The sequence below is a fragment of the Aptenodytes patagonicus genome, chromosome 15 (assembly GCF_965638725.1).
Source record: "Aptenodytes patagonicus chromosome 15, bAptPat1.pri.cur, whole genome shotgun sequence".
NCBI classification, from domain to species: domain Eukaryota; kingdom Metazoa; phylum Chordata; class Aves; order Sphenisciformes; family Spheniscidae; genus Aptenodytes; species Aptenodytes patagonicus.
This window is the reverse complement of record NC_134963.1, coordinates 11,798,288-11,814,631: the sequence shown is the minus strand read 5'-3', so window position 1 is coordinate 11,814,631 and position 16,344 is coordinate 11,798,288. Positions and strand designations below refer to the sequence as shown.

Genomic DNA, 16,344 nt, shown 5'->3' with positions numbered 1-16,344 from the left:
TATCTGTTCACATGAAATGGCAGCTGTAGGGACTATGTTTCCTTGCAAGTGGCACCAACTTTAGTCCCAGATTTGTGTGCATGATACTGCAGGAATATGAACGTATACTTGAGAGATGACGTTGGCATTGTGCCTACGTGTGTGTTTCTGGGAGAGGTGTATCTTGGTGGATGTGTTTCTGGCTGGTTGTAGTCGAAGAATGATGCTGACCTGAATCCGTGGATGCAACAAACACTATGGACAACGCAGGTATAATGAATAAATGGTTTGCTTATAGGATAAAGATTTATGTGAACAAAAACGGTGGTGTTGCAGGAGAGGAACCTGCAGAGACCCTTGCAGAGAGTGTGCACGCTCAGCAGGAAAGTCCTCAAAGATGTCACTGTCTGACGTACCTCGAACTATTCTCCCTGCTGCTGATCACATCCCAGTATCTGTGCACTTGAAGGAAAGACTGGGTATGGCAACAGAGTGGTGACCACACATGCCAGCAACATAACCCCCTTAGGAATGAAGGTTCATGTCATCACAGAGCAGCGTATTGGTGCAGCACACTTTTGTGCAAAGTACGTGAGGGTGATGGCTCAAGTCTTGTGTTTGTGATCAGAGGGAGACAGGTGTACGTAAAAGGGCTCCTCCACCTTTCCTCTGTGCAGCCACAGCACTTGCCAAGGCGTAATTAGTGGGGCTCTCGTGTTTCAGGGCAGACTATTGAGCAGCTGCTGAAGTACCAGCTCAGTTGGTAGCCTCGAAAACAAAACGTCCCTTGTTTCTCATCACCACTGTGAAATGCTGCCTTCCTGAACCTTGGGTTTGGCCCTGCAGCTTTCAGGATAGACAAAATGTGAGATTTTTGCCAATGATGTATTCTTCTAGGTCTGTTTAATATCTGTTATCAATTTATTGTGCCACTTTAATGAGATTTTGCTTTTTCCATGTCCTCCATAGAGCTGATTACTTAGTGTATGTAGTTGGTGGTTTTTGTTTTTTTTTTTTAAAGGAAACTACAAGTGAAGAAGTTGAATGTTTGCTTCGGCTGAAGAGAGTATTTCCCAAGTCCTAGGGGAAAAAGGTGAAAAAGAGAACTGGAGGATGTTGCTAGTAGGTATGTACATGACAGGAAGCCATGACTAGCAGTGCGATTGTCAACAGGAAACAAAAAGTCACAGCTGATGTGACGCTGCCATACAGTACACTTTCTGTGTCGTGTTGCCTGCTGGACTTCGTGGCCTGGGGAGCAGTGTACGTCTACGTGAGATACTCTCCTGTCCATTCGTCTGCTGGAGTTTGAATTGTTCTGCATCTGGTTAATCCACTTTGCTGGAGTTGGCAAACCCTGGCTTTTTTTCTTGATACCTGCTACTGTAAAGACCTTTAACAGCTATGGGGAGAAAAGGGGGTGTGTGAGCAACCTTCACCGACTGGCAGCTGACTGCTCTTCAGACCCCAGGCAGCTTTGAGGTATCTTGGCTGTTCAGTGCTCTGCAGATATGAACGCTGAGCTTTTCTGGCACGTTCTCACGTTGGCCTGGTCGCTCTCACCATGCTAGTACATGGGAAAGAAGACTTCCTCTCAGATGTAGCTTACATCATCCTGGAACTGGTCATTGCGGTGCTGGCCATCCTGGGGAACATCCTGGTCTGCTGGGCAGTCTATTTGAATAGCAACTTGCAGAACGTCACCAACTATTTTGTGGTGTCCCTGGCTGCTGCTGACATTGCTGTGGGCGTGCTGGCAATCCCCTTTGCCATCACCATCAGCACTGGCTTCTGTGCCTTCTTCTATGGCTGCCTTTTCATTGCCTGCTTCGTACTGGTCTTGACTCAGAGTTCGATCTTCAGCCTCCTTGCTATTGCCATTGACAGAATCATTGCGATCCGCATACCCCTCAGGTAAGCACCCGTTGGGCTGGGGAGACGGGGGGGGAGCTAGGGTGGTGAGGGATGAACATTAGTGAAAACAACGGATCTGGAGATGAATCGAGGAAGGGAAAGTTAAATGAGGAGCAGCACTTTTTCCCTTGTAATTTGAAAAAAACTTTTCTAGGTCTTGAAGGCTGCCTTGGATGCTGGGTTTTCTAGTCGCTTCTTTTTCCAGTTCTTCTCTGTCCTCATGTGGTGTGTGCCCATGGCATCGCAATGGCGCTGCCTAGGAGCTGCCGTTCCATATTTAGACAGGATCGTGCGGTAACCTCAATAACCTGCACTCTGAGCCGGAGCCAACAGCACCAGAAGGATTACTGTGGGGAAGTGGAGCTAAAGCAATACATGCTGGAGGGCAGAAAGGGGGTGAGGTCAACTTGTCTCCTTCCCCATGGGGAGAATGGGGGACTCTGCCTGCAGCTGTAGCAGCAGGGTTGTGGAGAGTGCGGATGGGGGTTTTCTCTTGGGGGTCCATTAAATGTGAAGGGAGAAGAAGCAGCAGGCTATGAAGAAATAGGCCTTAGGAAGATTTGGACTAGCTTAGGCACTGCCTCTGGAAGCAAAGCATGTATTAGGTCAAGGCAGAGGTTTGTCCCAATCCAGACCTGGAGATGGTTACTCTGTGGTCTCTACTCTGGAGTTTAAAGGAAGAAAAGGACATTTAAATATTAGAGCTTGAAAGCTGAATATGACTAGCTGCTACTTTGTGTGCAACCACGAAGGCTGACGTGGGACAAGGGAAAGTTTTGCCACAGGCACAGGGGCTGCTACTCAGTTCAGTCTTCCAGAAGCACATTGTTGTGACGAGACATATCTGACTGTGGGCGCGGAGCAGCATTGCGTTTTGTGGGCTGGGTTTCAATGCTTTGTGACAATGCTTCCGAGTCATTCAGTAAGCTCGAAAGATGTAGAGGAAGCCCTGGGAGAGGCCGGTGCAGGCAGTGTAGGAGTCTCTTTCCTTCCCGTCTTGTCCTTAGGAGGATGCAGCATGCTCTCAGGAATGGAGAGACTTGCTTCCTATCCTGCTGAACAAGAAACGTAGCTGCAAAAATGGAACAAATTTCTGATTGTTGTGCTCTCAAGTTTGAGGTTTTGGACATCCTCACTCTTGTTGAGCTTAAATCACTTGTGTTGACCTGTGCAATTTAGTTTTGTCTCTTGTGAATACTTTGGTCATCCAGCACTTATGTCGATTAACACAAACCTCCCATTCAAAAATAGAAAGCATTCTTTTCCCTAGAGCTGCGGAGATTACCTTTCCATGTGGACTAGTGCAGCATAGTCTTTCCTGAAGCCTTGCCTCAGCAAGCTTGTGCTGCTATAACATTACCGTTAATTGTTGGTTTCCAAACCTGTAGTCGTACCTCTACTTTTGATGTAGTTGTAAAGAATAACTATTCCATTCCATTGCAGAGAAAACTTTATCAATATTAGTTACCTATCAATTGGACTGTCTCCACTTTTCGACAGTTCTACACATGGATGGTTTCAGTTTATAAACCAAAATAATGGTAAATGGTACAAAGAAACTCATGTAGAATAGCCCTCGGGAGCTTGCCTCTGAAATCGTTTTGAGAAGGGCTAATGTCTTTAATTCACCTCTCATGAGCTAACTCTGAAGACTTTTGCTGACAGTTTAAGCGCTCTTATTGCTAGAGGATGACTTGCCAGGAAAAGGATTTTTAAAATCTGGATTTCTGCCCATTTTGGGGGGTATCATTGTAACTATATTGTCTTGAAAATTTAATTTCCTGGAATAGCCAAGGTAAAGAGTCTTTTAGAAAAATCAGACTTCGTCAGTGCTGGGCACTGTACCGGTTTCACTATTTTGTTTTTGAAAAAACAGAGCACACCCTCTTCTGCCCCAAAAACAGGGGAGTTGATTGGATGCAGAAACCCACAGGTAGATCCATGGATTCATCCCCCTCCTTGTCCTCTCCTGGTTTGTCCTTTTACAGGAGGAGCGAAGGACTTGTCAATTGTGTTTCCCCTTAAGAATTTATGGATGAATAAGCATTAGATTTATAGCCTCAGACATGCTGAGAAAGTGAAAGCTGATTAGCTGAAGAGGAAAATGTGATATGATTCAGACTTCTCACACCCTCATTTTTTTTCTTTTTCTAATACCTGGTTGTCTCAAAAATGTGTCAAACCATTGGAAGGAAAGTTCTGCCACTAAAGATGCAACGTTTTCACCCCAACCTTTAATGCCTGGGAAAGCCTCTCCTCTCCTCCTCAGAGGACAAGAAAGGTAACACCAGGCATTCCTAATATTCATTAGATGAACACTCTTAAAAAAAAAAAAAAAAATCAGACTTCCTTCACTCTAGTGAAACTGAAAAGGGCCAAACTTGTTTTTTCTTCTTCTTTTTCTTTTTAACTGTATCATGTCTGATTTGTCCTAAGGAAGGTAACCACATGTCTCAGTGGATACATATGTGCATGTGTATTCCCACACAAATAAACTGTCAGTATTAAGGAGGCAGAAGGGTGAGATTTCTGATACTGCTTGTTTTTGGACACCTCAGTACATAATTAGAGTTAACTTTGGAATGATTTTTCTGTGGATAAAAGACCCTCCCCAAAAAAATTGTGGTGAGGAAAGACATCTATAGGTAAAATTTAAAAATACATAAAAACCAATTTGTGAACATCTTACGGGTTCTACCTTTCAAATGATTAAAACATTGTGTAGAATTTGATAAACTTTCCAAAAGTTCTCAAACAGTTTGCTTACTTCTGCCAGATTTTATACAAATGTAACACTCTGCAAGCGGCAATAAAGAAATCCCAAGGAAGTGAGTCTGAGACATTGTTTGGTCTAGCATAAAATCCGAACTGTCTCTCTAACACGGCCGGTACCTGAAAACCTGCACTCGCTGATATAAAACCCTGGGTGTTCTAAACAAAACTGGCTGCAAGTCTGAGCTCCAGGATGAAGTCATGGGCCAAGAACAATTGCCACTTTCCAGGCTCTTTGGTGCCAGCAAATGCTCCGTGGGCACAGTGCCCAGCCACGTGTTCTAGTGCAGGCATTTGTGGTAAAGATACTCCCATGGTGAAGGACAGGTAGCTCCGATGCACTGGAGAGAGAAGAGAAATCTTTTCTTCCTGCAGCCAAACGGAAAACTTTTCTCAGATTACTGCTTGCTCTGTGTGCTGGATTCTGGTATTCACCTGTGGCATAAATACTTATGCAGGTCATACAGTGCCAACTACAGTAACTGGCTGAAGTGCAGACCTTTTCCTCTGATGAAAGTTGCTTTGGAGATGATTGGCTGCCTAAGCTACTGGGATGCTTCTCTGGGAATGCATTACTAAGGTGCAGCTCCCTGTCGCTTGGAACACTGGGACAGGTTTATCCCATGTAGCGGTGATTGAAACTGCAGCTCAGAGGTGGCACTGGGACGCTTTTCTGCCAGAGGCTAGGGGAGCTAGATGTGAAGAACTGGCTTCTCAAAGTCTGGGGTAGGAAGAATAGGGGAGATGAACACCAACCCTGAATAAAGTGTAGGACATGGAAGGGACCTTTGTGCTGAGAGCAGTCTGTTTCAGCAGTTGCTTTAATTCTCTAGGGCTGCCTTCTCAAATGCTCGTATATGAGCATCTGAATCAGTGGATCAGGGATTTAATGTTTTATCGTCACTTTGAGCCATATCCGGACTTACTTCTTTCCCTGCTCACCATAAACCTTTTGACTTTATGACAAGTATGTACAAGTACATGTACTCATGTTTGTGTCAAATAGATTATGGGCAGATTCAACCTAATATGAAAGAAGAATAATTCACTTCCTCCTTTGAACAACCATGGGCATGGCTTTGAAAGCAGTGCCAGCTGTCTATGGCTTCATGGGCAGTGGAACTTGCTGTTACCAAGGTTTTAGTCTGGAAGCTGATCGTGCCACGAGCAAAAGAATGGTGCCTGCCCACCATTACTGCTTCTGCTGTTTAGAGCCCTGTGCCCACCTGTGGGATCCCACCCTACCCATCTCCATCGCATAGACAAGCACTAGTATCAGTTAGCACCTGGTAATAGGGGACAAAGATTCTTGACTGAGAGTTCTGGGAAAGGGTTGTTTCAGTGGTGCATGAGAAGGTCTGGGTTTGTTTTCTTGCTCTGCCACAAGATTTGCTGGATGATCTGGGACTGTTAGTGTCTTGCATTTCCAGATATATGTAATAGGGATAGAATATCCTCCTTTTGTCTTGCCCCCTATGACTGCAGCTGCCTGAGGTGTGGGCTATTGAGGGATGTGTTCAGTGAACAGTGTTTTGTAGTGATTTGTTAAAAACCATTGAGCACAGCTGGAATTCAGATCAAAGCCCAGTGTCCTCAACACTGAGCACAGGCTTTCTGGTGTGATGCAGTAAAGGTGGCTGAAACGTGCTCCGTGCATGCCAGAGCCATCTGGCCAAGATGTGCAGTGCTGTCAACCAGAGGTGGGTTTGGAAGACAAGCAGCAGGCTGGCTGGATGCTGTGACAATGAGTTAGGCCAGCTACATATCATGCAATGTATGGAAAGATTTTAACTTCTACGTGAGGACCCTGTGGTTCTTATACCAGCTCTGGCTTCCACCCAGCTTCATAGTTTATGAACCAGACTGGTGAGGTGCTACACCTTCTGCAGGAATCATTGTCTCCATGACACAGAGCTTAGGCCAAGGACCCAGAAGCATCACATCCTCAGCCAAGCTACTTTAGGCAGCACAGGTGAGTTGTGCATTCACCAATGTTCTCCTGGAGTCAGTTTGCCAGCCTGATGGTTGGGAGAGCAGCAGGGCAGGTGAAATTAAAATTATTTTGGGGAAAACATCCACAATTTCCTGTGTTTGCAAAAGTGGGTTTTGTTTTCTGGAGGAGTCTGGTGCCCCTATCCCCACACCCAACTCTACCGTGGGTGTCCCTGTGCTCTGCACTAATGTTCTTTGTGTCTGGAATTTCACGAGCAGAAGTCGTCGTTTGTGTAGCAAGTCCAGTATTTCCAGGAAGCACAAGAACTGTTTGTGCACAGACAATCCAGTGCTGTCTGGACACATCAGACATGCTACAAAGTCACCCGCCAGGTATGCAGAACAGGGGCTGTAGGTGTGACCAGCTCCTTTCAGCAGGCTGTGTCTCCTGCATAGGTGCCAGCAACTCACAGTATATGTGCTGCTTTCTGGAAGTCCTGAACTTACCATGTAGAGCTGTATAGCACTGGGGATACAGAGAGTAGCTTTGGCCTGGCTGCTGTGAGCCTAGAAAGATGCCTAGACAGGTGCACAAACTCTTCTATGCCGGCCTGGTGACATCTCTAAGTGGAAAAAAGGAATGAGTCCAGGAAAGTCCGTCTGGACAATAACCCTACCTCAGCCAAGTCAGCCTGTGGTGTCTCATGTGGGTCCTAGAAATCAAGCACTCCCAAGTGAATGGACACTTCTCAATGGGTACCTGGCCAACATAGTGCCACACACTATGTGATGAGATGCTGTGAGCTTTCTCCCTTAACCCTTGGAGATACTGAGTTATGGAAGTGCAGTCACTGGTAGGTTGGTAATTGCCACTGCCAGCACAATATACTGCAGCTGGAAAGCAGGAGGCTGCTTGGGTTAAGTGCTGTTCCTAAGCCTTGTAAAGTTTGTTGCATGGGAATCCCCAGAGGGTAAAAGGGAGGGAGAAGCGGGGGGGTGTTTGCCTGGAGCAGTAATGAATATATTTTTAGTGGAAGGGAAGGGACATCTCTAGTCCGTGGGATAACAGCTGCACAATGTCAAAATTCCTCTGACAAGATGTAGCCAATTCCAGGGCTGCAGGGTTTTGAGGGGTTTGTTTTGTTTTTTGTTTTTCCAAGCTTCAAGTGCCTTCAGCCAATCTCTTGCTCCCTGAGTGTACTTTTCAAAGTACGGTTTTGCTGTGTTGATGAGGTCTGAATGTGAGCAGTTCCCTGCCACCATCCATGCTGTGCCCTTAGCATCCTCTAAGCATTGAGCAGTATCCACTACTTGCTGGGGAAACCTTTTTATCTCTCAGAATCAGCTGAATCCCTCCCTCATTTCTGGAAGGAAGATTGCAGTGTATTTTGGATACTGGGAATTGTGTGGTTAGCTCCCTCACCCACTCCCTCTTTTCTGATTTGCAGAAAACGCAACTAAGGAAGGGAGATTCAAGCCTGCCCGGGTCTTGCGTGTAGCCTGGTTTTTGCCAAGGCCCATTAGCAGGGATTTAAAGCACGTGCAGGATCTCCATTCTGTACTGTGCCCGGCAAAAGCAGCCTCTCTCCTCCCCTGTCTTGAACTTGTATTGGGATAGGAGCATGAACCTGTGGGAGTAACTATTTCATTGAGAGATGGAAAGATTTCTATGGCTTGTTAGATTTTTTTGTTTCTAATGTTTGTTTGCTGAGAGAATTCTGGGGACAGAGGGAGAAGGAGCATTGGGTAAACACTGGGAGCCCAGCGCTACCGTTGTCCGATTGCAGACACATGGGGTCAAGTACAGTGTGGGACCCACGCTGGACAATGTGGGAATCCGGCCATTTACTTTCCATGCTAAGCATTACCAAGGGAGGGAAATTGCATTGAAATGTTAAACTGTTGCCCTGATTTACATTTTCAGAGAGAAGAACTGGTGGAGTCAGCTCAGGACTCGCAGTAACCTGTGAGGCCTTGGGAACTGGCTGATATTTCAAACAAACAAAGGTCCCTAGCTGCACTGTCAGGTTCTTACCATGTTGCTTATTGGCTCTTTCAACAGATCTCAGAGAATTTACTGCTAAGAGCACTGGCTTCAGCCAGGCATATCAATATCTCTACCACTGAAGTCCCCTTTGGTGCGTGCACTGCAGCCCACAGCACATCTGTAGTCAGCACACTGTCCTCAGCTTAATTCCTCCTTTCTGAGAAAGACATGGGGTCAGCTTAGCCGGGCTGGTGAGAAAAACTGCTGACTTGTCTCAGTTATTTAAGGAAGGTTGGTGGTGCTGGCCTTCTTGAAAGTGCCATGGTGGAGCAGAGTGAGGTGCTGCGCAAGGAAATGCCAGCCTGGCTTCTGCAACTCAGTCAGCAGAATTTTGCTGGAGCACACCTGAACATGGACACAGGGCCAATGGCACTGTGCCTCCGAGTTCTTTTGTGCTATTTGTCTTACAGATCTACTGCAAGACAGACCTAGCAATTCCATGCTACAAGGCTGCTCTTTTGCCAGAAAGGAGGAACTACCTCAGCCTTCGGCAAGAGAGCCATGGCGGTCTTCATCACAAAGGGTCAGAGCAGTGCTGTTGATTATCCAGGCTGCAAGATCTGTGTGCATGACCAAGTGGGCTGGTGGAGTGAAGGAACACAGATGAAAAATGTATTAATTTCCCTGCTTTTCTGTCACCTATTCACTGCCTAAAGGAAAGGGGAGGGAAATAGGTGGCATGCAATGTCACCATGGAGTCCTTGCTGAGCTGTGCCGCATGGGTTCTGTATGGCAGTTCAAAGGCCCATCTGAAGAAGCAGGTGCCTTTCTTGCTGTCTTCTGGGATATTGGGACATTGGGAAGTTGTTTGGGTGTCAGGGGCTTGTTGAATACTACTGATGTAATTCCCATTTCCTCTGCTTTATAGGTACAATGGCCTGGTGACTGGCTCTCGAGCTAAAGGTATCATTGCCATCTGCTGGGTATTATCTTTCATCATCGGCTTGACACCAATGCTAGGGTGGCACAATCGCTCCCAGATTGAAGAGCTGGGTTCCAATAAGTCCTCTCTCATCAACTGCAGCAACAGTATGGTGGCATGTCTCTTTGAGGCTGTGGTCACCATGGAGTACATGGTCTACTACAACTTCTTTGCCTGTGTGCTCTTGCCCCTCCTCCTCATGTTTGGTATCTACTTGAAAATCTTCATGGCAGCCCGGCGACAGCTCAAGCAGATGGAGAACAAGATGGTACATGGGGAACGTTCTCGCTCCACTTTGCAGAAGGAAGTCCATGCAGCTAAGTCTTTAGCCATCATTGTTGGGTTGTTTGCAGTCTGCTGGCTTCCACTACATATTATTAACTGCTTTACCCTTTTTTGCCCAAATTGTGCCCATGCTCCCCTCTGGCTGATGTACCTGGCTATTATCCTGTCTCATGCCAACTCAGTTGTAAATCCTCTAATTTATGCCTACCGAATCAGGGAGTTCCGGTACACCTTCCGTAAAATCATCAGCCAGCATATCCTGGGCCGGAAGGAGCCGTTCAAGGCAGGAACAGCCAGCTCTAGGACTTCCACTCATGGTGGGGATGCAGAGAATGCCAGCATACGAATCAGTGAGTATGCATTAGAGGTATACACCAATGGAGAGATCCACGGGGATCCTGAAAAGCAGGACTTAAACAAACGCAAAGCCGGCTTGGAATGGCACCAGAATGGAAATGCTCTGGATGTGGAGACAAATGGGCATCTCCCACATTCCCGCAAAAATGGGATTCTCTCAGATGCATGCATGAACAGGGAGCTTCACAGTGAAGAGCTAATTGATGCCCAGGTGTCTTACTCAGATCTAGAAAGAGCAGCCTTTGCAGCAGCTGATGTTTCCTGATGAGACTTTCAGAGTCTTCCTGGTAGAATTATTTTTTCCATTGGTGACCTCTGCCGTGGCAGAAAGGGAGGTTGGGGGGGTGGGGGGAGAGGCGTGCATTCAGATTGCTGTGGAGAAAGGGGTCCCTACCCAGGACTGTTGGGAAGATCCTAAATACTAGACTGGAGAAAAGCCAGGAGACCACTGAAACGGACTGAGGAAGGAGGGGCACGTTACCCATCAATGACCTGTCACTAAGAGCAGTGCCAAGGTCAAAGATGGCATTCCAAGTTCAGCACTGGGAGACTCTGCTGATGCAGGGCACATCATGACATTATGCTGTACTGTGTATCTGTGGTTGTATGTCGGTTTTGCTGTCTTTACTAACAGAAATAAAAGCATGGCTGGAAGTATTCACTGAATTGCGAAGAGTGACAGGGAGGGGCCTTTCCGTACTTTGGCCCTGCAACAAATGGAAGGGGGATAGCAACATCTGTTGGTCAGGAAGGATGCCAGCAGCTGCTTGGAAAGGGAAGGAATTTACCTGATGGGAACTCTGGATACCTTCAACCATGGCATTTTGTCTTTCAGTTCATGTTTTTAAAGCTTATACTGCAACAGGTTGCTTGAATGGTTTTTTTCTTGTCTTGATAAGATTACTTTATGTTAAGTTATAAAAGTTGGGCAAGAACTCATATCCATTCCTTGAGCGCTCGATGTTCCAGATGCACGAGGCAAATATAACCTCATAGCTCTCCACTTTGTCTAACAAATAATGAAAACTGAGACTGTAATATGGATTTCCCTTAGCAAAAGGGCTGTTAGCAGGACTTGATGCTGCAGATAGCAGACAAGCAGGCCAGGTTGTGGTCTGTGTCACCAGGGCAGTCGTGCCCCGAGGTGTTGTGAAGAGCTGTCGGGTGTGTGAGCTGTCTGTAGGCTGGTGGGCACTGTCTGCTTTTTCCCTCTATCTCTGTGCTTGTCCTCCTGGGCTCCTAAAATGCAAGTTCTTTCCATGGCCCTAAATGTGTGTGAGGGGAGCAAGTTTTCCATTTTTTGGTTGTTTTCATCCTCACTCAAAAGGCTGTGGGATTTTTTCTTCTTTCTCAGTGTAGGGAGGAACACACACACATACCAAACACTTATTTTTGAAGTTCCAGTGAGCTCTATTTAAACACCTTTTATCCTGTGATTTCAGTTTTTTCCTGATGAGCTTTACCGTGAAGCCCGATGTGTCCCTGCGGTACAGAGGCCAACAGAGCTGGGACTGTCTGGTTAGAAGATGCTTCTACTCTGAGAAGCTAAAAGGCGTCAGTAGTAGTGGAAATCAGCTTAGAAACTGCAAGTAGTCTGGCTGTATAAGAGAACAGGCAAATTTGTGCTGCAGCAAGGCTATGCACTGATGTGGCTTGTTGCAGAGATGTTTCACAGCAGTTTGATAATTTTCTGTATCACTTATGAAGCCTGGTAGCTCAAGGACAGCAGAATGCCACATCAGCTTGAATTCTACCTAAAGATTGTCTGGTCTTTGTTTTCCAGACAAATAATCCATGTCCAATACCACCAGCCTTCTGGAGAGACAGGCAGTAATGGTCCTACTGGAAAACTAAAAGTCTGGTAATTCCAGAGATCTGAAGCTTATTCCCTAGCTGAAAACATCAGAAGTATCATCCCCCAACCCTAGCTCCTCCTCATGTCTGTCCACTAACATTTCAGAAGCCAAATAATCTCATTTTTAGAAAGGAAAGGGGAACTGGATTTTGATATTTGAGGAAGAGCCTGTTAGGTTTGTGTGTTCTTATTCCATGTTTATTTTAAATACTGTGAACTATTAAAATGAAAAGTCAGTTTTATTTGAGGAGAATTTTCTTTTTGCCAGTCTCCCTACATGAAGGTGGGGAGTAGTTTATAATGCTGAATGTGTTCAAGTATGTAACTGCTCCAGGCTAGCACAAAGCTTACTGTGAGATGGATAAAAAGATGTGGTTGCCACCACAATCCTTAGCAGAAAGACAGGCAAGTTTGTAGAACAATAGACTTCACAGTTTAATTGAATTGCTGCTTTGTTGGCATGGCTCTTCCACGTAGTCTCACGTCAGAGGAGTGGATTATCACTCCAGCACCATTAACAAACACTAAGCCTTTCCCTGTGACTGACGTCGTAGGTAGTTCCTCTGTAGGGTGACTTGGGATCTTGTTACTCTTGATCTTTCTGGATGGAATAACTCTGTAGGTTGTTTGTGGGATGGCGCCTCTGACCGCCTGTAACAGTGGCAGAGGAACTCACTCAGGAAAATGGGGGTCTGATCTCTTCAGGCCTCAGTTGGGAGCTGAAATGTTTCTAAGAATAACACAAGATTACATCCGGTATTCATGTCAATAACAATTAGGTCCACAAAGAAGCAGAGCAGGGAAGGAAGTGTGGGAAAATACCAGCATCGCTCATGTGCTGGAATACACGCGAGTGCAGAATTGTCCCCTATGGAGCTTTAGTTGCCATTGTAAGGGGATGTTTTATGCCACATTGCATCAGCCTTTCAACAGCTGATGTGGGTTGGTTGCTTTCTATTGTTTCCTGAGCTTCTTCACATTCAATTATGGCAGCTTCTTGCTTGGTTGCGACAAGAATCAAGTTGATCTATGTTGATGCGACAAACCTAGGATTGTCCCTCTGGAAAACTTTCCTGCCCAAACAGATTGCCATGAGAGCTTACTGAGTTTCCAGATGTCTTGAAATTAGCTTTTCTGTTGCTGTTTGAGATGCCCCCCAAGTGTGTCCAGTCCCTTTCAATGTTAGTGATCCAGATTTGAAATGAAGAGGGTGTGTGAAGGGGCCGGGGAATGCGTGCAGGAGGAAGTGCAGTGGGGGTAAGGAGGCAGCGTGTTTTATGTAGAATTGGAAGTCTGTAGTCACAGGAAGGAAGGGATGGCAATTGCACCACATGCTGTGTGCCTTCTGGCAAACATATGTCTGAGATGGACCTTCAGAAGATGTTTCTGAAGCAGTTGTTGGGGGGAGCATGAGCCTCTTGAACAGAATTTTGGACTTTTTATTTCTTGTTTCCTAGGGATAGTGATTTCAAGGCTTTCTTTTTTTAAAAGAAAAAAAGAAGCTTTAGGGTCCCGTCAATGAAGTGTGCTCTTTCCTTCTCCTGGCAGCACTCTCCACTCTTGAGAAAAGTACCTCTTTTCCGAACTGCATAGGGCAGGGATCATTAGAAAAGTGAAAGTTAAATAATTTTTTCCTAACCCCTCCACTCATATCCCCATTTTCATTCCAGCTGGAGAATGTTTAGCTGTTGAGATATAGCTGTTCTGGATAAACAAAGATGGTACCAAGACAAAGGGAAGAATGAGGTGATCATCAGGAGAGGCTGGGGAAGACCCTCCTTGGGAATCCAAGGTGCAGTGGGTCCAGAGAGTAAAGGCTGGGGTAAGAAGAGACTAATTTCATTGAACTGGAACATCTTACTAAAAATGGCTCTAGACCCACAGAAAGATGTGGTGCCTCATTTGGCATGAGGGCATTCCATGAATTTCACCATTCCCTGGAGACTCTTAGGCTCCAGGGTTTATTTGCTTTATAGGTTTTGGAGAAAGTTAAGTTTGATCAGTTGCCAGGAGTAATTTTATCAAGAGTTCTTCTTGGGGCCCTCTCCTCAATAGGGCACTGCTTTTTGTGTGTGCAAATAAATGCACTTACAGCTTTGTACTGCAGAGTTTCTTTTGGATCAGTAATATTTCAAAGCTCTGTGCAAGCTTGGACTGCAGCTCTTGAACAGAGAAGCAATTTGGCATGGTGGAACAGCTGGGGTCACTGTCGACAGAAAGGGTTTGCCACGGATCCCAGTTGGTGCTAGGAAGCTTATTGTGCAGATGGACTTGGGAGTTACATGGAGTAGTCTGAATCTTTGATCATTCTTTGAAAAGAGGCTCCAGGGGATGCTGGTAGATACAGAAAAGTCTGTAAAGTCTGGGAGCAGACTGGAGGGTTAGTGTTAGATGGGAAATCTTGGTGGTGAAGGAAGATTTGTACGGTAGGTGTTTGGGAGGATTTCAGGGGAGCAGGAATGTGCTGGGAGGTGCTGGGGATTGCACAGATGGTCTCAGGGGAGCAGTGCTGGCATGAGACCGAGGTGTGACTTGCTGAGGAAGGACTCTGGAAAGGATGTACATTTTACAGCTCTTCTGGGGTCACTGCAGAGGGTCAACCTTGCCTTGATGTGTGCAGAGGGTTGACTTCATATGGTCTATATGTGACTGAGGTAGAGACAGTTCTTACGGATTATCTCCTTTTCAGATGCATCGTCTCATTTCATGAGCGTGTCCAGGTGTAACAAAAGTCCTTCTGCTTCATGAATGTGAGCCCTACCTAAAAACAAATCAATCCAGCTATGTTCTGTGTGAAGGACGAGCATGCTGTAACAGTGCTGCGATGCATTTAAACTGTAGAATACTCTCTAGTGGTGTTTGCTAAGTTTAGCTGCCTAATAGTCAGTTCTCTCCCAATTTGTTTTGGGCATCAAACTGCACTGAATCATACCAGAGAGTTTTTTCTTTCTAGCCCTGAGCTTTTGGCCTTCTTTACAGTAAAACACATCAAGAGTAATTAAAATCACACCAGTTCCTCATTTGCATGAGAGGTGACTAACCCTGACAGACTGAGAATCCCCAAACTGGGGCAGTGTTGTGTGTAATTCCCTGTCTTATTTGTCTGCTGGGACTGTTCACAGAAGGATGTGTTGAAATCAAGACTGGAACCTGTTGATCTGAGAACATCCTTTGCTTCCCCCACTCTGTCTCAGGAGCTGGTGTTCCTGCCCCTTGTCCTGTGGAGCGGTTGTCTCTGTGGTCTGCAAGCCAAGACACTATGAACACCCTGCTGCACACGCTGTCACTATAAAACAATTACTCTTTTAATTTAAATGTTTTATGAATATAGTTGTTGTTTTCCCTCTGTTTGTCAGTTACCAGTGAGAGGGGAGGGAAGGGGGTGGGAGAATCTGTGCATGCAAATGTATTTAAAGTGCGTTGACCAAAGTTTTTTTTGAATCTGTGAAGTTTTCATATCTGTGAAGTCATCAGACTGCTGGGCAGTGAGGAGCCGCTGGTGCTGCTGAGTCTGTCTTGGTTACATTTCTTAATAAGCATTAAGATAATAAAATATATTTGTAAAAGAGAGTGTGAGTGCCTTTGTCCCAGGAAGATCCGGCTGGCTGACCCTTTTTTGTGCAAGTGTTTTCTTATTATTTTATTAGCTTTTTTCCACAGATTGATCCTTCCGGAGAGCCCCCTCCCTGGCACTGCCTATTCTTTTGCAGGAGATACTAGCACAGACTAAGGTGACAGACCCAGATGGACTAGAAGACCCATCACATCTCTGACATCCTGGGATCTGTCATCTTGGCAATAAGAGAAAATGTTTATAGCTGCAGACTGAACACAAGGTAGAGCATTATATTTGCCCAAACCACTGCAGTGTCAGGAACAGTGTGTTATACCATATCTGGACCATGAAACAACTTTGCCAGCTGTGACTGGAGCATCCCAGCCTGCTGGCTCTCCTTCCACACGGCCGTGCCGGTGCACCTCAGACCTCCTTGTAAGACCATCACAATTTCAGACCTCTGTCCTGTTCTGCCAATGCCACTCAGGCTGAGCTAGCCCCAGCCTGATGTCAGCCAAATTAGTCTGGAGATCGAGGCAGTAAATCTGGATGATACTGTGGTGTCTCTCAAGCCAATTCTGAGCAATGCTGACAGGAATGAAGCAGGAATAATTTCCAGCTTTTTCCAGCCGGCAGTTACTAAATGTGTGTGTGAGGAGTTTAGTGAAAGTCCGTACAATCCAGAAGCATTTGAAATTGGGAAGTGATGAAATGAAAGTTCACCA

At 45.8% G+C, this 16,344-nt stretch overlaps 1 protein-coding gene across 1 annotated transcript in view; it reads left to right on the top strand.

Moving 5' to 3' along the window:
- The window catches only part of ADORA2A (adenosine A2a receptor), a 30,647-nt gene extending 15,020 nt beyond the window's left edge, over positions 1-15,627 (top strand). The window contains exons 2-3 of the mRNA XM_076352907.1: positions 1,001-1,893; positions 9,513-15,627. Of these exons, the coding sequence (XP_076209022.1) occupies positions 1,544-1,893; positions 9,513-10,473 (1,311 nt within the window). The 5' untranslated portion in view covers positions 1,001-1,543 and the 3' untranslated portion in view covers positions 10,474-15,627. The remainder of the gene's footprint in view (positions 1-1,000; positions 1,894-9,512) is intronic.
- Positions 15,628-16,344: the final 717 nt, after the last annotated feature.